Raw genomic sequence first — 23,541 nt, forward strand, 5'->3', positions numbered from 1 at the left:
ATAAACCTACACTAATAAGTTAATTTAAATATAGATACATGTGTAAAGCTTATCAATATTCTGCCTGCACGTGTCTTTCCCATTAAACAAAGTAAACTAGTTACTTCGGAAAGGTCTCAGGTAGCTTCTCTGTACTACCAGTTCATCGGCGACTTCATTTTTCGCGACAACCCAACATTTTACGGCGACCGAAATTTTATAAAAAAGTAAATTGATAGAAATTAACATTAAAAAGGGCAAATCTATCATATTGTATTTTATTTATATTTATTTTAAATGAGTTTAAAGAATGATTACAACAAAATCAAAATATGGGAGGTAGGCGTAATATTATAAACTACAAGGGAGGTCAGTGTGATAGGACAAAACTTGGAGGGAAGTCTCTGAAATTATGTGTAATTCATATTAAACTGATGATAAGTGTCTTATTTTTCTAAAATTTTTGTATAAATATCTGAGTCTTTAGCTCAAGTCACTTTATATAAGTTTATCTTTGAATAGAGATATGTCGTGGCTAGAGTTGGAAATGCAGCAACAACAACAGCAAAAAACCCAGTGAGAATCCCACAAGTGGGGTTTGGAGAAGGTAGTGTGTATGCAGACCTTACTCTACCTTAAAGGTAGAGAGACTGTTTCCGATAAACCCTCAGCTCAAGGAAGTTTAAAGGAAAGATGACAAAAAAACAGTAGCAACAAGCAATATCCACAACAACATAAGAAAATGAAGCAAAAGGAACATGTAATAATTGAAACCTAACATTAATAGAATACAAGACTAACACTAATACTCCTGGTATGGGAAAGAAACACTCGCGACTACCTACTAGGCTTCTACCTTAATTCTCGACCTCCACACCTTCCTATCAAGGTCCATGTCCTCATTAAGCTTAATGATGCCTTTTGCTGTTCCACATGACTTCCCCAAGCTTTTCAGTGAGTTATTGACAAGCATGAACACACTCTCCAGTAACCTTACACATGACAAAATTTCTTTCACAATAATGCAAAGAGCGAAGAAACTTAGGGTGGAAAATGCTCAACATCCATTTCATATCTTATTCCTCTGAGTAGACTCTTTGCTGTTTCCTTCTCCTGCATCAATAACCAAAATAGAACGAGGGAAGCAGCTAAAAAGTTTGTTTGCATGAACTATACATAGGCAAATAATTTAACTTAAACACTGAGTTATTGACTCTTAGTCTAATTAAAAACAAATATAAACTTACTGGGCCAGAGTAATCAAGAAGGCGGGTGCAATAAACCTCTGCTTCTTCAAATCTCTTTTGAGTCTTATAGTATCTAGCAAGGAACATTAAGGCTTCAACCATGTTTGGACCTTCTCGTTCTTCAGCTTCCATCCTTTCCAAATCCTTCTTGTAGTAGAATGCTGCTTCATCAGAACGGTCAAGTTCAGCATGCAGTTTTGCCAGCTGGTGAAGAGCAATAGCTTCTCTATCGTTACAATTTGCAGCCCTTCTGTAACATTTGATTGCTTCTTCAAGCATATGAAGCTGTTCTGTCTCATAGCATTGGGCCATTGCAATCCATAACCGAGAATCATTAGGCTGCAAGAACACTGACTTCTTAAAGTAATTAAGGGCATAATAGGGCATTCCCATCATCTCATATGCTTGCCCTAATCCATACCAGGCTCGATAATCACATGGGTTTATGTCCACAGCCCGCCTATAGGCATCAACTGCTGCTGGAGTGTTTTTCATCTCAACATACTCATGGCCCATAAGTGTCCAAGCTGACAAATAATTTTTGTTTAATTTGAGAGCCCTCCGAAAATACATAACCGACTTCTCATGCTGCCCCTTCAAACTGTAATAGTTCCCAACAATGCAACAAGACTCTGGCCTGTATTTATCAGTCAAGAATACTCTGTGTGCAAGATAACTTAAGGCTGAACAACATTCCTTGGCATACAGCACATTGGAATACATATCCATGTCTTCAATTCTGTAAGGGTCATTTCTTAGAAGTTCTTCAAATATAACCTCTACTTGTTCAAATTCTCTCAGGCTGTACTGAGCTTTAGCGATTTGGGCCTGGACATAATTGCTAAAGCTGAAAGTTCCTTGCAAGTGCTCATATTTTGTCAATGATTCATTGTGCAAACGGAGTTCTTGGTAAGCACTGGCTAGGAAGAAGTCTTTCATCCAGTGGTTATCAAGATTCAGACTCTTCAATGTCTCAATTGTAGTGCACAATGACTGCAATTCAGACCAAGCACTCCAGTTCCAAGGATAGGTATTTACTGACTCAACAAGAACTGACCTAGCAAGATTGTCACTGCCTTTCTGCTTAAGAACAAGTCCGTACAAGTAAAGACAGAAGGAGTCTATTGTTCCATTTTTGCGAAGTGCAGACAACTCTCGCTCAAGAGAAACCAGTTCCTTGTTCACAACATCACTTTTGCCTAAGGGACCCTCAAGTTCAATTATCTCTTCTTCTTTTCGCTTTTCCCCAGCCTTCAGGAAGAAGCAAGAAGCAGATTAAGTATCAAGGCTCATCTGGTACATTTCATGATAAAAAGAAATGGAATAATGCTACTTCAGGTTGTATTTCTTTTCATATATTTATAGAAGTTTGATAACATCTGAGAACCAGACTAAGATGAGATTTATTCAAATGGTGGCACTATCATTTTCAAAGCAAAACACAAATAGCAATAGGCAAACCATCAAAGGCCTCCGGCGTAGAATTGAACATAGATAAAGATTTGATACCTACTCATCCTTATCTCTTTTCTAAATTGCTAACTCAAAAACTTGATTAAGGAGAAGAAGATTGAAAAAGAGAAAATTGGAGTGCACTACCTTTCCTCCCTTTGACCATTTTCTGTTACCAGTTGGGTTAGGAATGGAGATTAAGAAAAGGTGGCTAAGGGCTATTACATTTGTATTAGTCAGGATTTGCCTCAAATAGCTCCTTGTGCTTCTATTTTATGACAGACTTTGCCAAAGATTGGACATTCAGGAGTTAGTTTGAGTCACTATATAGTTAACACTAGTTTATTACTGATTATTTTTTATAACTGTTTACACTGGTTTATTCTTGAATCCATGAGCTAGGTTAATCATTTGGAATAAGGAATAAACGAAAGTAAATCAAAACATCAGATGGGAGGAGTGACAACATGACAACATAACTAAATATATTCAAATATATTTTCTGGTCCAACAGCAGCACTTATTGGGCAAGTTGAGAGATAAAGAAAAGAGACAAACACCATTAAACATTTCATAGTTTGGTGTGAATTACAAGTCTAATAGAGATACTTAGACCCAAATCAGCAAACTTTCGGCAGTTACACAAGAATGATAAGATGCTAGACTTCAGATATGTGACTTAGAAACAAAGTTGAAGGAAAGCTGTTTAAAAACGTGAAAGTAAGGGAAGCTATAGAAGACCATTCACCCTCCTTCCTCCAGCTTGGTGAGGGGTAAGCCAAAGAAACGAGCAAAGGAGAAAGAGTCATATATAGACTACAAATGCACTAGCAAGCCAACATGCAGCAAGATAAAGGCTCCCAAAAGCTTAGCAATCTTTTCTTGAAAAATTGAAGAGACAACACACAAAGAATAGAGCTTTCTAAATGGTGGATTTCTTTCTTCTTTAGAGCCAACCAATCTAGAAATAGAAATGTCCACTTTCCGTTAAAAGAAAGCTCTACCCGCATATACTACCAGAATGTTCTACTACTTTTATACTTCTCTATAGAACCTTCCCTTCCTTCTTCCTTGGAGACTAAATTAAATGGCAGATCTGACATGCTACCCCATCAAACGCACATGAAACATATTTTAGCGCTTATCCTGATGCGAATGAAAGGTCAAAGAAATGAAATACAGGGAGGAAAGACCTTTCATACATTTACTTATAGATTGAAACTACTTTGAAGGAGACTACACGATTCAAAATCTTGGAACACTAGTAAGACGAAAAGAAGACATAAGTTTCTCACTATCATTGAGATAACTAGTTCATAACCCATCTAGACACTATCTGAAACTGAAGCTTCTGTTTGTTCATAGAATGAAAGACACGGATTTAAAAAAAGGCAAAAAAGTGAGTGTGTAAAAGACTTCCATAATGAGAGACACCATTTTCTTTAAGAGTACCAAAGTGAAGAACATCGTTGTTGGTTCCGAAGTTATTCTCTTTACTTCACCTTAGTAAGTAGACACAAACATAGGAGACTTAGGCACATCCACGTGCATATAATACCTAGAGAATTCATGAGACAAAAAAGGACATAAGAATGCAGTGATTGACAATAAATTCTGGATCTCTCAAACGTCCCTTTAACAACTTAGAAATGCAATTGTATTCTCAAATAGTGCAAATCATAATTAGGTAACAACACAGGAGCATTTCCTAGCCATAATAGCTCCTTGACCATCCATTTACCAATCAATGTGAATTATCCAGGACGCAGTCTCCAAAATGTAACTATCTCAAAAACGAAATTCTCCAAGCTTTAAAAGACATAACTGTCATTGGCTTTGTTAACGCCACTTCTTGACTTGACAACCGCTTGCGAAATTTCCTTAGCTAAAATTTGACCAGTTTTGAGTAATACATTTGAATGCACTCCAGTTGACATTACTATTTCATATTCACCAATAAAAAAATCACCTCTTTTATTCAAGTAATAGCATACTCTTGAATGCTAAGCTAGTGCCTTATAACGGGAAAACTCTTAACAGCTAGTCAAATATCGGATTGACTCTCTAACTGATCAACTCACCAATCAACCAGCTACGCCTCAATCCTGAACTAGTTGGACTCGGCTATATGAAATCTCCTTTTCTTAAAATTAAACTATTTTAGTCTGGTACATGCCGCACTCTCTTTCTTTATCCAGGCTTGGGATCAATTTTGCTTCGCGGAATTCAGATTACACAAAGTTACCAGATTTATCCTCTTAGTGATAATAATGAAAAGGAGGGTGGACGGAGAGACCAAAATTGAGCAGAAAGAGATAGATTGATACTCTCTCAGTCCCAACTTACGTGGTACAAAAAGAATGACACTTTATATATTTTTAAACAATTTAACTTTAAACTTCTCATTTGATTTATAGCTACACAAATATCTATAGGTTGTTTTAGACCATAAGTACAAAAATCATTCTTTCTCAGACTCTGCCCAATGGAACACCATCACATAAACTGGGACGGAAGGAGTAAGAGGGTCAGATGAACAAACCAAATAAAGAGCATAACACCGCAAGAAGACAGCTTTTTTGCTAGTCTGGTCGCGAAGCACGTGAGTTGCACGCCGGTACTCACGGCAATCAAAGTAGGACTTAGCAAGCAGGTAAAAGTCACTGTCAATGGCGGCGTCGCTGCCATCATCCTCCAGTGCCACTGGTGGGGTCGCCACATAGGACGTACCGGCCACCGGTGTGGAAGTGAAAGCAGCAGCAGGTTCTGTGGCTGTACGGAACCGGCGACGAATGCTGGAGCTGCCACGCTGGAATCTAGTGTGTGATGGCGTATACTTTGTTGGGTCTTGCTCTATTCCAACTAACTGCTCTGCTGCCCTGTTTAATAAACCAATTTTCCATCAGAAATAAGTATAAATACCTCAATGAAAAAATTAGGGTTTAAGGGGATACCATTTGGAGGCAAAGTAGAGACAACGGTCGTTGAGCTGACGGACAGCGGCTCGGAGCTCGTTTCTGCAGTTTTCTTTGATACCCATTTGATGTGAAGAATTTCTTGTAATTCTGAAATTCTACATACAAAATTTGAGGGGGCGGTAAAAGTGGGGGCGAGGGAAATGGAAAGATCCAATTGGTGTAACGGAAAGATTACTTCGCCGGGATCTACACCGGTTTAGTAGGAAAGCCAGACGACGACGAGATTGCCGGAGCTCCGGTTGACGGCGAGGTCGGGGAAGGAGTGGGCTGCGCGGGTTGGAGGTTTTTTGAAAACCAATGTACTACTGCGAGGTGTCTGGCCTAATTTGTACGATCGTATTTGATTGAACCAAATGAAAGGGCAATTGTTTTTTTAAATTTGTGTTTTATAAATTATAATTTTTTTTATAACTAATAATTATCTCATTAAAGATAAATAAAAAATTTAAAAATAAATTATTTTTAAATTTAGAAATATGTCATTTGAAACGAACTAAAAAAAAGAATCTATTATATTATTAAGTACTATATTAAAAGCACATAGTAAAATATTATTTGTCTTTTTTACTCTTCAAAAGCAGAGTCCACGCTAGACAAAATAGTTATTTTTCTAATATCTAAAATATTTATTATTATTTAATTTTCCTAAGATAAAGGAGAAGAGAATAAGTAGGAATGAACCTGATTTGAACCTCTTCTTATCAAACTAGGTAAAAAGTCCTAATACTTATTACTTTAAATTCTATTAAGATTTTACCACTTTAATTGCAATAAGCCAAAAAAACACATAACGTTGAACAGTAACTTAAGTGGGCGTTTGGACATAAGAATTGTAAAATTCCGGAAAAAAAGTGAAAAAAAATTTCAAGTGAAAATGATATTTGAAAACTAAAGTTGTTTTTGGACATGAATATAATTTTGGGTTATTTTTGAAGTTTTGTGAGTGATCTGAGTGAAAATTTTAAAAAACAGCTTCTTAGAGTTTTTCAAATTTTCGAAAAATTCCAAAATTTTGAAAATTTATGGCCAAACACTGATTTCGGAAAAAATAAAAAAATTTCGAAAAAAGTAAAAATTTTCTTACGTCCAAACGGGTTATTAAATATCTGAACTTACGCAAGTCGCCTTATATATAAAACAAATTGAAATGACAGAATAACCATTAAATGATACTTAACACTTATATGAGTAAATAAAGAAATATATATAAACATTGTAGTTACGTAATAAAGGAATCCTAAATAAGTACATACTCATGTACACGGTAAAAATAGGAAAATACCAAACAATCATTATTTTAATAAACTTATATTTTTTAAAACTTTTCTTTTATCATAACTCAAACAAAATTTTCAGTTTAGATTTTATGTAATTCTTTTAAAATTTTATACACATTAACACGAGATACATGTACAATGCGCGTACTCTAAATTTATCTATATTATATTAAAAGCACGAAAGTCCTTAGCGAAATATCGTTCGTCCTTTTTACCCTTTAAACATAGAGTTCACGTTGGACAATATAGTAATTTAAGTATTTCATTAATATTTAAAAATATTCATTTAATTAATTTAGTTTTTCCCCTGTTATTAACAATCTTGGAATGTTTACGAGATTATTTGGTAAATTTTGCTTGAATTATTTGTTATTAAACTTTGCCTTAACTATTTGGTTAAAATTTTGTTGGCGTTTCTTACACAAGGAAAGTTAATAATTTTTTTTTCTAAACTTTCACTCTCAATAAATGACACTATCTCTATCAGACTTAGTTAGATTCCCTTTACTCTTTGGAGTAGTAAATGACTTATTATGTTTGCCTTAATTATTTGGTAAAAGTTTTCTTCACGTTTCTTACACAAGGAAAGTTATAGGGAATCAGACTTGGTTAAATTCCCTTGTATACCATAATACTTCAGTAAAACAAGTTACAATGTAACAATTTAACAGTCAGACTTCGCCATATTTCAACACCGTGATTTCAGGTTTTGTTTCTTTTACTAATATCAACATCTTTTGCTACTTTATATTTTGTAACCACGTTTGCATGCACCAATTTCTAGTGTTGCATCGAGAATTTATCTTTAGTGTTGCATCAAGAAATTTTTATTATATAATTTTTTGTTTTATGTTTTGGACTTGGCTAATTTCACATCTCATATAATTTACAAATTTAATATAGGTTATTGAACAATTGCAATTCATCACAAAAAATCAGTTAGATATCCAATCGAAGTCTTATTACTTAAATATTAATATTATTTTTTCTTTGTTGTATAATTAATAATACTTATTGCTATGCCAGCTCAAGTTGCTTGTTTTGAAAAAAATAAAAATTAAACTATCTCCTTTAATTATGTGTAATATTAATACTACATGATTTACAATTGTGTTATTGCAATTGCCATGCGCGAATCACTCAGATTTCAACAATTACATCCGTTAGGGTAAACAATCTTCCTTATACCATAAAAATAATCAATTATTGAATTAGTCACTTTGATAACTTATAGAACTCTTATGCATTCTTTATTTTAGGCACACCTACAATGGCCAGTGAAAAGAAATTGTGAGACCAATATATCCCAATTAATAGTCTAAGAGTATCTGATTCGTGTTTAGTAATACGAGTCTTAGTGTTTGGGAGTGGAATAGTGTAACGACCCGGCCAATCATTTTAAAAGTTGTAGTCTTATTCCCCTATTTATTTCTCATTCTGTACTTTTATAACTGTTATGTGATTTGTCGGGGTAATTGGTTCGGGTCCGGTGAGATTTTAGAATGAATTGGAATACTTAGTTCTAAAGTTTTAAAGCTTAAGTTCAAATAGTGTCAGTATGTCGCATTATGTGCAAACGACCCCGAAATAGAATTTGGATGATTCCAACAACTCTGTATGGTGATTTTGGGCTTGGGAGCATGATCGAAATTTTATTTGAAAGTTCGTAGTGAAATTAGGCTTGAAATGGCTAAAAAAAATAGGAATTTAAGTTTGGAAGTTTGACCTGAGAGTTTACTTTTCGATATCGGGGTCGGAATCCAGTTCTGAAAATTTTTACAGCTCTATTATGTCATTTATGACTTGTGTGCAAAATTTAAGGTCAATCAGACTTGATTTGATAGGTTTCGACATCGAATGTAGAAGTTGGAAATTCTTAAGTTTCATTAAGCTTGAATTGAGGTGTAATTTGTGATTTTAGTGTTGTTTAATGTGATTTGAGGTTTCAAATAAGTTCGTATAATATTTTAGGACTTGTTGGTGTATTTGGTTGAGGTCCCGAGGGCCTCAGGTGAGTTTCGGATGGTTAACGGATCAAAAGTTGGACTTAAACAACTGCTGCAAAAGCTGCTGTAATTTTCTTCTGCTGGAAATACAGAAAAATCGAGCCCAGGATCGAAGCCCAGAAAAATCGAGCCCAGGGTCGAAGGCCAGAGTCGAAACCATGGACGAGGCTCAGGATCGAAGCCATGATCGAGGCTCAAGATCAAGGGCCATGATCGAAGGCTCAGGCTCGAGGGCCATGATCGAAGGCAGGCTCAAGGGCCATGATCGAAGGCCTAGGCTCGAGGGCCATGATCGAAGGCAGGCTCGAGGGCCATGATCTAAGGCCGGCTCGAGGGCCATGATCGAAGGCCCAGACTCGAGGGCCATGATCGAAGCCACGTTCGAGGCCCAGGATCAAGGGCTGCTTGGGCAGAATTATAAAGGAGGAGACTTAGTCTCATTCACCATTTTTGACACATTGGAGCTTGAGCAGAGGCGATTTTGATAGATTTTTAAGGAAAAATATTGGGGGTAAGTGATTTTAACTCGGATTTAGTCAATATACACGAATATATCATTATTTTCACCATTTAATTAGTATTTTGAGATTGAAATTTGGAAAATTTTTAGAAATCTCATATAAACGAATTTTTGAGATTTTGGTGTCGATTTAGAGTCGGATTTGAGTGAAACTGGTATGGTTGGACTCGTAATTGAATGGTTTATCGAATTTCGTAACTTTCGCCGGATTATGAGACGTGAGCTAATTTCAAATTTTATTGAAAAATATAGTATTTTCTTATGAAATTGATTTCTATAATTTTGTTGACTGTATCGAATTAATTATGACTAGATACGAGTCGATCGGAGTTGGAAAATCGAGGAAAGGTATACTACTTGATTAAATTGGAGCAAGTCGAGGTAAGTGACTTGTCTAACCTAGTGTGGAAAAATTTTTCCCCAGGATTGGTATTGAAGTGATAAATTAAAATGTGTTAAAAGTTGTGTACACGAGGTGACGAGTGTGTACACGGGCTAAATGTGAAAGATTATGTCTGTAAATTGTGTAGATCATTGTTGCATATTAATTAAATAATTTTACCTTGTTATATTCTTCATCATTGATTTAAATATTTATACTTTAAATTTTCTTGACCTTTTCCTGCTAATTGTTTTACTTGTTTAGTTGAAACTTGATTTCTTTTATTCTGTGCATTATTTGAGGGGTGATTTTCTTTAAATTAAATATTATTAATATGAATTATTTGACATTTTAAATTTTGGTATTGAAGCAACGTATTAAAATTTTAAAATATTATTTTATCGAGTTATTTATTCCCGAATATTTTTGCGAGATTTTCGTACTAATTGTGATGGAGCCGTGAGCTCTTTATTGTGGAAAAATATTATCATGAATTATTTTGGCATGAGCCGTGAGCTCTTTATTATGAAAAAATATTGTTGTTGATTTATTTTGGCAAATTGAAATATTTGGGCACTTGAGGTGCAAATTGTGATATATTGTGATATTGATACGCATGCGGTGGTATAAGGTTTGGGTGTTGAAACGCATGCGGTGAGATAAGGGTGGCTTGATACGCGTGGCTAGTAGGGGAAACTACTAGAAGTCATGCGGTGTGATAAGGGTGGCTAAAACGCGGGATGCTATTTCCGAGAAAAATATTTTCTTTAAAATAAATTGTGAAGGCTCCCGCGGTGATATAAGAAAAATGAGATATTGTGAATTTATTTATGATTTGGGACTACGAGGCGGTACCTCGGGAGTGCCCTTGTTGATATTGATTTATGGCCGCAGTTGCCTTTGATTATTGTTGTGATTTTCTTGCAAGTTGAAAAGAATTATGTTTTGTTTCCACAAGGTATTAATTTTCATTCTTTGGTGTAATTAAATGGTGACATACTAGTTGATTCATTTTCATTGTCATTTTATCTTATTTTATTGTTAAATATTTTACCATGCCATTATTTATTTTCCAGTAGGGCCTGACCTGACCTCGTCACTACTCTACCAAGGTTAGGCTTGACACTTACTAGGTACCGTTGTGGTGTACTCATACTACGCTTCTGTACATCTTTTTGTGTAGATCCAGGTACATCTTACCAGTCCAGACATCAGTGAGTTACCTGTGTACGGAGACTTCGAGGTATATCTGCCAGCGTCCGTAGACTCCGGAGTCCCCTTCTACTATTATTATGTCGCTTTCTTGTTTTCCTTAGACCCTGATATATAGATACATTGAGGATAAATTCTTAGAAGCTTGTGACTTATTTCTACCGGGTTTTGGGAGTTGTAATTATTTGAATTATAGTTTATTTATTTCAGATATCTATTATTATTCCGCATTGATAGGCTTACCTAGTGTAACGACCCGACCGGTCGTTTTGAGCTCTAACGCGTCGTTTGGCGGTTTGAGGCCATGAGCAGCTTCACTTTAGGTATTATGACTTGTACGCGTGGTCGGAATTGAAATTTCGGAAGTTCAGAATTGATTTGGAAAGAAAATTCTCATTTCGAAAGTTTTAAGTCGAAAGAATTGACTATGGTTGGATTTTAGAGTAAACGGCCTCGGAATCGAGGTTTGAAGGTTCCAGCAGGTTCGTATGATAATTTCGGACTTGGGTGTATGTTCGGATCGGGTTTTGGATACCCCGGGAGCGTTTCAGCACCTATTGTAGAAGTTAGCATTTTGGAAGAATTCCATACGAACGTGAATAGCTCTGTATGGTAATACCTCAATGTTATCGATGTTCGTTTGGAATTCCGAGTCTGGGAATAGCTCCGTATGGTAATTCCAGTATTGGAAGCGCTACCGGAAGTAGATTTGGAGGTCCATAGGTCATTTTGGGGTCATTTTGCGAAAGTTGGAAATTTGGATAATTTTGAGAAGTTTGACCAGGAGTGGACTTTTTGATATCGGGGTCAGAATTCGATTCTGGAAGTTTGAGTAGGTTCGTAATGTCAAATATAACTTGTGTGCAAAATTTGAGACCAATCGGACGTGATTTGATAGGTTTCGGCATCGAATGTAGAAGTTTGGAATTCTAAAGTTCATTAAGCTTGGAATGAGGTGCGATTCATGAATTCGACATTGTTTGATGTGATTTGAAGGCTCGACTAAGTTCATTATGTGTTTTGGGACGTGTTGGTATAATTGGTTGAGGTCCCGAGGGCCTCGGGTGGATTCCGAATGGTTAACAGATCGAGTTTGGACTTGGAAGAAAAGATGAGGCAGCTGATATCTAGTGTGATCGCACTTGCGCAATAAGGGCCGCAAGTGAGAGGTTGCATGTGCGAGCCAGTGGTCGCAGGTGCGGTTTGGGCGAAGCTAGGCAGTGACCACATATGTGAAGGGTTGTCCGCATCTGCGAGGTCGCATATGCGGAGGTGTGTCGCAGGTGCGAGAGTGAGAGAAGAATCTGGGAGCGCAGGTGCGAGGGTATGTCCGCACCTGCGGAGGCGCAGATGCGGAAGGAGGGCGCAGGTGCGGAGTTGTGCTAGGCAGAGGGAATGCACAGGTGCGAGGTTTTGGCCGCACCTGCGAGATCGCAGATGCGACGAAGAGGCCGCATGTGCGAACGTCGGGGCTGGGCAGTGTGTTCTTTAAAAAACGGGGGCTAGAGTTGTTATCATATGTTTTAACGAGATTGTTTGTATTATTTTCTATGACATATTATATTGTAGTTGTTGATTCATTGCACAAGTTATTTGACTAGTGAGTATCATAAGAATTGAACCTTGTCACTACTTCACCGAGGTTAGTCTTGATACTTACTGGGTACCAAATATGGTGTGCTTGTACTTCACATCTGCATATTTTTGTGTAGATCTAGGTGTTGGTGGCAACAGACACCGAGAGTGAGAGATTGCTTTGTTCGTGAGGATTCAAGATAGAGTTGCATGCTGTCTCAGTCCCTTGGAGTCTCATCTTTCATTTAGATACTGTTAATTTTACATGAATGGTATTGTATATTTCTTTTATATTCCGTATTTATTCAGTTAGGGCTCATGACTTTGACTACCTAGTTCTGGGAAGATATTTGAGTATTACCACTTTGGCTTGTATTAACTATATTCGCGCTTTAATATTAATTTCTATCTTATTATATCATGATTCGTTGATTAACTATTGTTACGTGATAGGCTTACCTGGTCCTAGAGAATTGGTGCCATCATGATCCCTATGGTGGGATTTGGGTCGTGACAAATTGGTATTATAGATCTAGGTTCATTGGTTCTACGAGTCATGAGCAAGTTTTGTAGAGTCTTGAGGACTGTTAGGGAGACGTCTGTACTTATTTTTGAGGGGCTACCAAACTGTTAGGAAATTTCACTTTCTTTCCATCTTTATCGTGCGAATCCATTTGTTCAAAAGTTTGAATATTTACTTTTCTATTCTCTCATATATGGTGAAGACGCGCTCTACCAGATCAGCTGATCAGGCACCAGTACCCCCTACTAGAGCCGCAAGAGGCCTGGCCCGAGGAAGGGCACAAGCTACAACTAGAGCACCTGCTAGAGCAGTAGCTATGGAGTCTCCAGTAGCTCCAGTGGAGGATCATGAGCCCAATCATGTTGAGCGTGCACCTGAGCAACCTATTGCTACACTAAGGCTCCAGGAGACCTTAACAATGAGTAAGTTTGGGAGTTTGGCCCAGGCAGGGTTGATTCCTGTCACACCAGCTACTTCACAAGTCGAGGAGGAGCCCATACTTCCACCGCTCGCACACTAGAGTAGCTGGCTCATGCCTAACAGACACCTGGTGTTATGCCAGTGAGCTAGTAGTTACAGTTCAGCCCGAGGTAGGTCCAGTTGTGTCAGCTGAAGGGCAGAGGAGTTTGGAGTGGTTTAAAAGTTTCATCCTCCCCAGTTCAGTGGATGGGCGTCTGAGGATGCACAAGGTTTCTTGTATCAGTGTCATCGCATTCTGCGTACTACGGGTTTGGTAGAGTCGAGTAGGGTCAACCTTACAACTTTTCAGTTGATGGGGTCAGCATATAGATGGTGGCATACTTATGAGGCGAGTAGACCAACTGACACAACACTAATTACTTGTGTTACACCCCATGTTTTCGTACGTAAAAGTACGTCACAAGTCAATTGATGTAAGCAAAGAAATGAGATCATCTTTTAAAATACATAAAGTAAGTTAATCATGTTAACTTGGAGGTTACAAACATTTAAGATCATGAATACCAAGTACCAAGAGGGTTGGAAGGCTTAGAAGCAAAACAAAATGAAGAAAATAAGTTTCGTCAAAAGTCGACAAGTTGGGAATTCATGTACATTTGTGGTGAGACTAGGGTGATTAACATGATAAGGAGGTTATTCTATGAGTTATTTTAGTCGCATCATAGTCTTGTGTTATGTTTTGAAGTCAAGCGAGTTGTGGAACAAAAGTTTGCAAAGGTCATCACAAGTTACATTCATAAATATGCTGAAAATTAGGTCAAATATAGCTGAGCTTTTCTCCCAATGTACGAGGAAGGGATTATCCACCTACAAAATTGAATATCTACGACTCTAGTTTCTAACTCATTAAACTGTTTGTCGATACGACATCGGAGTAGAGAGATATTCGCGTTTTCGTAAGATTGCGCAGGCAGCCCCTATGGGACCCACATGGTCCGTGGCCGACCTTCACCTTTTTGTATCTCATTTTTGGGATGAGCTTTGCTCTTTTTTCAACCTCCTTCCATCCTCACACTCTCCAAATTATACCAAACAGTTCCCCTAAGACTCCAAAACAATTCCACAAAAATACACCATAATCCAACATCATAGTTAGCCAAATGTGAAGAATAACCCCTCTATGGTGTTGTGATGTAAATAAGGATGATGGTGAGCTAAGTTAAGCTTAGGGTTCGAATGTTATCTACTACCTAAGGTATGTTTAACATCCTTTTGATGGAGTTCAGAACATACTGAGACTGTCATCCGGTTAAAAGAATTAGTCCAAAACCTTCCTTGCCTAGGAATTTTAACATCCATTTTATGGTTTTTAAGGTTAATTATATGTTGGTTGTGCTGTTGGAGTGAAAGATTACAAGATAATACTTGAAAGGGGAAGAGATGTTGTTATATATTGTTATGACTAAAAATTGGGGGAAATAACTTGATTATGATATGGTTTCTGTTGTTATGCATGTCCATATGTTTATCAAGTGAAGTGATGAAAGAAACATATGAAACTTGAGATTGGAAGTGAAGATTAGCTTAAGTCGCTTCTTTGGTATTGTATTGCCATTGAGGGCTGTTGTAAGCTAAATATAACTTGGATTTCGACTTGAAGATATTGTAGGAGGTATAGATATTGTGTTCTTGCATGTGCTTAAGGTTATCTTGATGTTGATTAAGTTAAATGGATGGACTAGACATGAACTAATGAATAAAGTTGCTAATTGAGGATAATTAAAGTTGTGGATTGTGTTGGTATAAGACTGAATCATTGATAAATGACTTCATTATCATGTTAATGATACTGTTAAGTTACAATAAGAATTATATAAGGGCTGATATGGAGTATACGGGTTCCAATCAGAGCTTGCCGCTCGTCGTGAAGTAGTTGTAACTTGTTGTTATTATATGGTGTCTTGTTATTGATACTAATATTTTGCTAGATTGATCTTGTTGTTGTTGTTATATGGTATTGGAGGAGACCCTTGTTACAGGGTAGATTCTACCGAATTTACATAAACGAACTGCTAGCTTAAGTTACGGACTTAGCTTTTACTCAGCACTGATTTTGAATCTCCTTATGCAATGGTAGATTGAGTTGAGTTGTTTGAAGATTTGCTTGGAAGGTACTAAGGACTCAACGGGGTTAATGTATGTTAAGTCTAAACCTTTCCTTCATTTTGGCATAATCTCGTAACTATATGTGTTTGATAACGAGACATAAAGAGAAGTTCACCACCATTGAGCTATAATCGATGGGTAATACCCTATTGGGCAACTCTGATCAGATGGTAAGTTATATACCGAGCCTATTATGGCCGAACGCCTATGAGAGAGCTTAGAATGGCCGAGATACAAAGCCTAGTATGGACGAGCACCTATGAGCGAGCCTACTACAGCAGAGCAGTTACACATATCGAGCCATATAGGGCCAGACAACTATTTTACTTAATATATTGAGAGAGTTGAGTCAGTATCAGCAGGTAAGCATATCTTCAGATTAACTTTGACTCCCAGTTACTTTCAATTTTTATATTATCAGTTTAGTTTCATCTTTAGTTATTCTGTTTCCTTACATACTCGGCGCATTATTTCGTACTGATGTCCCTTTTGCTGGGGACACTGCATTTCATGCTTGTAGGTCCTGATATACATCTGGATAGACCTTCTTAGTAGACAGAGTCAAACATCAGCTTGGTTGGTAAGCTCCACTTCCTCGGAGTTACCAGGTCTAGACCTTGGATTTCATTTTATATATACATGTTTGATGGGTAGGTCGAGGCCCTGTCCCAACCATGATACAGTTCAATCATCTCTAGAGGCTTGTAGACGAGTCATGTGTATTTTGTATGTTAGTATTGTGGCCTTGACAGCCCAGTGTACATGTTCAGTTTGGTATTGTTGGTTGTAGACATTCATGGAGGCCTCGTTGGCATGCCCAATTATGTATATGATCTTTTGGGTATGTTTATCCTTTAGATGAGAGAGGCATTATTTTCAGATGATTCAGAATATGGTCTCATCGGCCTCGTGGTATTGTCATCTTGCAGGTAGGCTTCATCGGCCTAAGTTAAGGGATACCCCTCCACAGTGCACGGTTAAAGAGTGGTATGCTCAGGCCGAGTATGGCATCGGGTGCCGGCCACGCCTTTCCATGTTTGGGGCGTGACAAGCTTTGTATCAGAGCAGTTCTGTCCTGGGGAGTCTACAAGCCGTGCCTAGTAGAGTTTTGTTTATGGGTGTGTTGTGTACCACACTTATATGCGGGAGGCTACATGGCATTTAGGACTGTCACTCTTTCTTCTTACTCTAGATCGTGTGGTAGAGCTCAATTGTAAGAATTCAAACTCCTAAATTCTATTTTATTCGTAATACAATGATACTTACATCCAGGAAGACAACTGGTAAGAGATTGAATATGGCTGTGGGAGAGTTGAGTTAGAGGCACTCAATTTTACATCATGGTTATGATGAGTAAATGTGAGGTCTTCAGCAGATCATGTGTGTACTAAGACGTGTAAGCTTTTTGATAAGGAGACCTAAGGCATGAATATCTAATCCACCTATATGGTAAAAGGCAATAAGAGAATCAGAAGGTAGATACAAGTTTCAACAAGTAAAAGAAGCAAGGTGAAGAAGGGCACGGGTTACCCAGTTAGTGAAGATTATCAGTATTTACAATTCAGGCAGAGAAATATAAGCATTCTGAGTGACTTTCAACATTAACAAAGATATATACAATTGACCACAAACATCTCAGTTATGCCCTATGAGAGCTAACAAATATAGTTTAAGAGAAGGATGTGATATCAAGATCCAGCTGGGGTTAGAGTAACCCAAAATAGATGATAGATTGTTATCGTTAGCTGACATTTCCGAAGGATATTACAATCGTGATAATATTACTCCTTGTGAGACAGCCAGATGGTGCACTCTGGAATAGTACAGTCATATATGAATACTTGAATATTCAGAAGGATTAAAAGATAGGCACTGGAATCCTAGAAGGGATCAATATTTACCTTAATATGACTTCCGCCCCTAGTAAAGAGAAAATGTTAAGCGACCCGAAGAGCTAGTGAGATGGTGCAAGGGGAGCTAAAAGCGAAAGAATATTTTGTTGAAGTTTTCATAATAAAGTAACAAACAAAAATATTAGCAGGAGAATAAGAAGATAATAATTGAAGCATTGTGAGTAAGATGTGATAAATGAGTGATAACGGTAAATCAAAATATGGTATGATGATAGAGTCTTTAGTCAAGTGAAGGAAAAGACAAGAGGTGACATGCCTTGAGACAATAAAAGAGTATAAGCAATAAAGTCATATCCTCATTTCGAGAAATGAGATGGTGACTCCAACGTAATTACCAGAAGGAAAAGTTAGACCATCAGAGTAATATAAATCAGTATGGGCTAGGGAACCAGATAAACCAAACATGAATTAGGGACCGGAGGATTTGATAATAGCCTACATCATGGGAATTTCAGAGACCACATTACGATAATAATAGAATGGACAACAAAATAATAACCTTTAAAGGTCATTCAGGAAGACACTTCCCTTTGGGAAGCACTATGAGAAAAGTTAAGCTTAAGGGTCTAAGTGTGCTAGTTACACTAGGTGTCACCCAACGTGCGTATGAAATTAAATTATTCCTGGTACAGAAGGATTACCGCAAGGCGATTAAGGGTCATTGAAGATGTGAAAGGACGCCAGAGATGAAGAGGTAAAACATTTGTAGCTAGGATTTCAGAGCATTAAATGTTAGTACTCCCCTATAGAGGGGAAGATGGTGTGATATGGTACTAACTCGGAGTTAAGTGGTTCAGGTAACTATGGAATGGTAAAGGAAGAATGTGGTAAAATTCAGATCCTATGGATACATTGTGACTCCAGAACATTTTGCAAGCATGACGTTGGGGAGAGGCAGTAAGGGTTCCTGCCTAGGATGTTATTGATAAATAAGTACGAATGAACACTTGATACATAAGGATCCAGTGGGAGAGGTAAGTTAAGACAAAAGAAGTAACCCAAGAGAGATTACGCGAAATATAGATAAGAGAATGGACCAACAAGTAGTTAGTAGTTGATGCAGGAAGAGTCTAGTTATGGCTAGACAAGAGGATACAGATAAATCAACAGATCGTTCAAGATTAACATAGTGAACCGCAACATAGGGAATTCAGTCTCGTAGATATGATATCGTAATCCTTGAGAAATATTCAGATAGGAGTTGGGGTAGTTAAAGGTACGGAATAAGTATTATAGAAATAAATGAGAGTGCCAGTGGGGAGACAATCAAAATTTTGGTTCAGAAGCAACCCTGAGAGAACAAGGGCGCATAGGTAAGTAACTAAGGATAATTATATACGAGTAAGAACATCAAAAATTCCGTTGGGGTATACGAGATAATAAGCTCGCAGGTTTCATTGGGGTATCCGAGGGCCTCCCCTAATTACTACAATGAAAGACTAGCTGAGGAAATAAGGAAGAAGAAATGACCTTGGAATAACAGTCTCACTACAACATTGTATGCACTCCATAAAAAAGTGGCACCAATCGTGACCAATGAACGGGAAGTAAAATCAAAATTAACATTCGAAATCATAGGAGTTGCATGAAATTCCAATTTATGTGGGCATAAAGATAAGCCAAGTATTCATGCAACAAGTGACAGAACGACCAAGAAAAATAATTGCTTACTTTTAAAAAAAGCTGAGAAGGCACAAAGGCATTATTCGATCAATGACCAGAGTTAGTTACGTTATGAACACACATAAGATTTTAGAGTATTATCCATGCAAGAGACTCTAGTATAAGTTAAAAGAAAGAATTGAGTTCACGTCACAGACAAAGGCTTGAATTGTTAGAAGATTATATCATGGATATTCCATAGCATCCACGAAAGGCCAAAGTAATAACTACCCTAAGCCGATAGCTTAAGCCTACTTAAAGGCTGAGAGAGAAGAGGAAACTAACAAGTTACATCAGCTAAGTAAATCAGGAGTCTGATTATTAAATCCAGATAATTATAGAAATCGTGATTTAGAACATTGCAGATTCACTCTTAATATCAGAGGTACAAGAGATATAGTACAATGGTTATATTTTCTAATGGTTTTACGATAAAGCTAGTTAAGAGTACCAACCTCAAAAGAAGTCAGTATGAAGCTCCCGCCGGATTTTGTATGCATCGGATGTGCAAGTATTATAGTAGAGCTTTAAGGTGTGGACGTGAATTCCACCTATGTGGAAGGAAGGTTATGAAAGCGACAAAAGATACAATGCAAGATTTAAAGGTAATAAAGGTAAAGATAAAGAAGGTACGAGATACTCAAGTGTAGACAATTATGAATAGTCCAGACTTTAGATAGAGAGATAGAAGCGTCGTGATTCAGTATCTAGAAATGATAGTGGTGTCGTTAGTGGTATATCTTCCAGCCTATGGTTTTCAGGTACCGAGAGGTCTAGTTAAGAGAGTAAATAAGAGTTAGAGACGATGTGATGTCTCGCTTGAGGTTCCGGAATAATATAAGGAAATCTATGCAAGTTAAAGGAAGGTTGCGAGTAGTATAAATAGATATGTGTAGGTCACAAGATAAAGTATGGTAGAGCGACAAGGTTTTAGGTAGACAGGAGTAAAGATAAGAAAAGGTGAGTGAGAAGGTGACTAGAATAGGTAAGTCCTCGGGATTAAACCCATCAAACAAGAGAGCGGATGATTTTCATAAGTTATAAAAAGCTGAGTATAACATGAATGAACTCAGAAGAGTTTAAGACTTGGGACATTTAGAAAAAATAGAATGCTGCCCTGGTAGTAGAATGAGAGTGTAATTGTGATAAATGTTAAGAGAATGACGTTTAGGCCTTTGATTGAGTAATAATTTAAAGAAAAGGGATTTCATGAATGGAACACGATTAAAATACTCCCATAAGATGAATCATATTGGAATGCTATGAAATACGATTATTGAAGTATAGTATCACCCCTAGTTGGATCAGGCAAATCACTTCAGATGTTCCCCGATGAGACGTGAGCCCTAGTGACAATGTGTTACGTAAGAGGTTTCAAGTTATCAGTGAGATGAGATTAGGGTATCATTCTTAAGATGAACAGTAATGAGGGATCCAAAGTATGAGATGAGATTAGGCTGTATTCTTAAGATGAACAGTAACGAGGAAGCATTAAAGGACTTAGATTTATACATATAGGATAAGCAGTAAGAGAGTAACCTGGAGTTAGGTAGCAGACCTCGGTAATAATAAAACCGAAGTAATTGTTATGGTATAGTATGACATACCTAGATGCTGTAAAGCCATAATGATAGATATCCAAGGCTACGAAACAAGATATAGCAACAGTCGTAAGTTCGACAAAGTACCGAGCGAAGAACTTTAATACACTTATATATACCGGGAGGGAGAACATGTCATAGTACTGTATATGTTCACAAAGTGATGCCTAGAGATTAGCTAAAAGCTGGAGGAAAAAGGAGAGAAGAGTCTCATAGGCGCGCATACAAGGTCAGAGTCGTACATGCTACATGACAATAGATAGCAACAGTTACGAGATGAGGACTTGGCTCATTTTCACCTCATTTTCTCCATGAGAGCCGGTCTTGGAGCAAGTTTGGAGCTCATTCTTCGTCATCAATACCAAGGTAAGTAATTCCCACTTATTATAATTTAAATACATGGTTTGTATAAGGATTTAAACATGGAAATTAGTATAAATTGTGGGGGTTTTGGTAGAAGACCTAGAATTTGGTATTTTTGGATTTTAACCACGAAATTGGGCATGGAATTGAGAATAAACTATATATTTGAGTTCGTAAGGTTATGGGTAAAGTTTATCTTCTAAAATATTTTGGAATCCGGGCACGTGGGCCCGAGGGTGATTTTTATTGACTTTTCGATCGGGGTTAGAAATTGTTATAAATTGGATTATATTGAGTATTTGAGTATATATTAATGGATTTGCATAATTATTGACTAGTTTTGGAGCGTTGTGCATCGATTCAAGTTGTTTGAAGGGCTCGGAAGCCGGTTATAGAACTACGGATTGAGGTAAGTCTCCTTTCTAATCTTGTAAGGGAGAATTAACCCCATATGTGAACTAAATTATTGTGTGCTTCTATTTGTGGGGGATATGTACGTACGAGGTGACGAGAGTCCGTACGTAGCTACTAGCTATGCCTACGTCCGGGTAGTTTTAGGCTCATATCATGCCTTGTTGATATTTTTTTTTTGATAAGGTATCATGCCTTGTTGATATTGTTATTGATTTATGTTTATTGTTTGCCTTGAGAGGGAGCGAGATTGAGTCTGCTTATTAAATGTTTTGAAAGGAGTTGAAATTGAATAACTTAAGATTTAAAAGGTTTCATTTGAACTTTGTAATTTCGGAAAGAATTGTGGAATAATATACTAGCTGAAGAAATCTATGTGTAACCACGTCGCATGTATGTTTCGCGAGCAGGGTAATTTCCTTAAAAAGCTATTAAGCTGAATTTCCCTTATTTTGAAAAGAATCAAGAAAGAGATATGATTTTAATGTTAAATTTATATTTGACCGCGTCGCACATATGATTCGCGAGCGGGTTATTTCCTACTACTCTCATGGGAGCGGGTCGTTCACCTCGGCAGATTAAATAGATGCATCTATGATTCGCGTCATTCGACCCTCTAGCAGTGCACAATTTAAATATTTGTTGGATCGGGCCGTACGACCTCGACATGATTTGCGCATGCTTGTATTGCTTGCCTTGAAATTTATAAATAAATGATATTGCCTCCCTGGTCTGAGATAAATTGATTAATGATGAAATGTGAATTTGGAAACCTCTTATTAACAAAGGACTTGTTTACTTGATTCATGATTTTCTTGAGTTTACTGCCGTTTTAATAAATCCACAACTAATTATATTATTGATAGCCACAGTAAGTGTCAAAGTCGATCCCTCGTCACTACTTCTTCGAGGTTAGGCGGGATACTTACTGAATACGCATTGATTTACGTACTCATACTACACTTGCTGCACGTTTTGTGTAGGTACATATATGGCTAGTGGCCTTGTGGGCGCAGAGGCGCGGTTATTACGGGGATTTAGGTGAGATGCATCTTATGTACGACCCGTAGCCAGCAGAGTCTCCTTCAGAGTATTGTATTTTTCTTTCCTGTCCAAATTGTATTCCGGACAGTTATTGTATTTTATTTTAAATTCCTAGAAAATGCTCATGCACTTGTGACACCGGGTTCTGGGATGATTATGGGATGTTCAGTATTGAAATTGGAAAATATTGTTATTATTCTGTAAATTCATCTTTTATAGATAAATTGAAGTAAATTTACGATTTCAAAAAAATATTAAAATGAAGATTTAATTAACTATTTAGTATTGGCTTGCCTGACAGTGGTGTCCGGCGCCATCACGACCTTTAACAGATTTTGGGTCATGACAACATGGTATTAGAGTACTAGGTTCATTTAGGTCTCACGAGTCATGAGCGAGTCTAGTAGAGTCTTGCGGATCGGTACATAGACGTCTGTACTTATCTTCGAGAGGCTACAAGGCTGTTAGGAGCACTTCCCTTCTTGATTCCTCATTGTGCGATTTGATTTCCTTTGAGGCTTATGTCTTCATTTCTTTCCCATTCAATCTTATGCGACGTGAAACGCTGGTTATAAATCAGAAATTGAGGAATTTTAATGGTACTACAGATGTTGTGCGGGATGTTTCCCCCTGCGTAGTTGATTGGGCTATTGTCGTCGCCTTGTGGAAGGATATTATGTCATTTCAGCTCAGTAGTTGTACTTCTAAGAGCTTTGAGGCTATGCATAGGTTGCTATGATGCACAAGAGTTGTTACCGCACATTGTTGATGTGATGGTAGGATGCTTGCCTATGTCTCGGGGCAGTGAAT

At 37.4% G+C, this 23,541-nt stretch overlaps 1 protein-coding gene across 1 annotated transcript; it reads right to left on the reverse strand.

Moving 5' to 3' along the window:
- Window positions 1-722: 722 nt before the first annotated feature.
- Window positions 723-5,984, reverse strand: LOC107800882 (anaphase-promoting complex subunit 8). Its single transcript, XM_016624141.2, has 4 exons — window positions 5,633-5,984; window positions 5,221-5,557; window positions 1,227-2,477; window positions 723-1,092 (listed from the first exon to the last, which is right to left on the reverse strand). Exons 1-4 carry the CDS (start codon window positions 5,716-5,718, stop codon window positions 1,021-1,023), a joined length of 1,746 nt encoding a protein of 581 aa, XP_016479627.1. The 5' UTR covers window positions 5,719-5,984; the 3' UTR covers window positions 723-1,020.
- Between the last annotated feature and the right edge of the window lie 17,557 nt (window positions 5,985-23,541).

The sequence above is a fragment of the Nicotiana tabacum genome, chromosome 24, assembly GCF_000715075.1.
Source record: "Nicotiana tabacum cultivar K326 chromosome 24, ASM71507v2, whole genome shotgun sequence".
NCBI classification, from domain to species: Eukaryota; Viridiplantae; Streptophyta; class Magnoliopsida; order Solanales; family Solanaceae; genus Nicotiana; species Nicotiana tabacum.

What these genes read in the sequence shown, in the direction of transcription:
- LOC107800882 (XM_016624141.2), bottom strand. Translation starts at nt 5,718, where the DNA reads ATGGGTATCAAAGAAAACTGCAGAAACGAGCTCCGAGCCGCTGTCCGT. An exon ending in CTCTACTTTGCCTCCAAATG is followed by an intron (nt 5,558 to 5,632) that starts GTATCCCCTTAA and finishes TTTATTAAACAG; the next exon opens with GGCAGCAGAGCAGTTAGTTG. An exon ending in TTCTTGATTACTCTGGCCCA is followed by an intron (nt 1,093 to 1,226) that starts GTAAGTTTATAT and finishes TTATTGATGCAG; the next exon opens with GAGAAGGAAACAGCAAAGAG.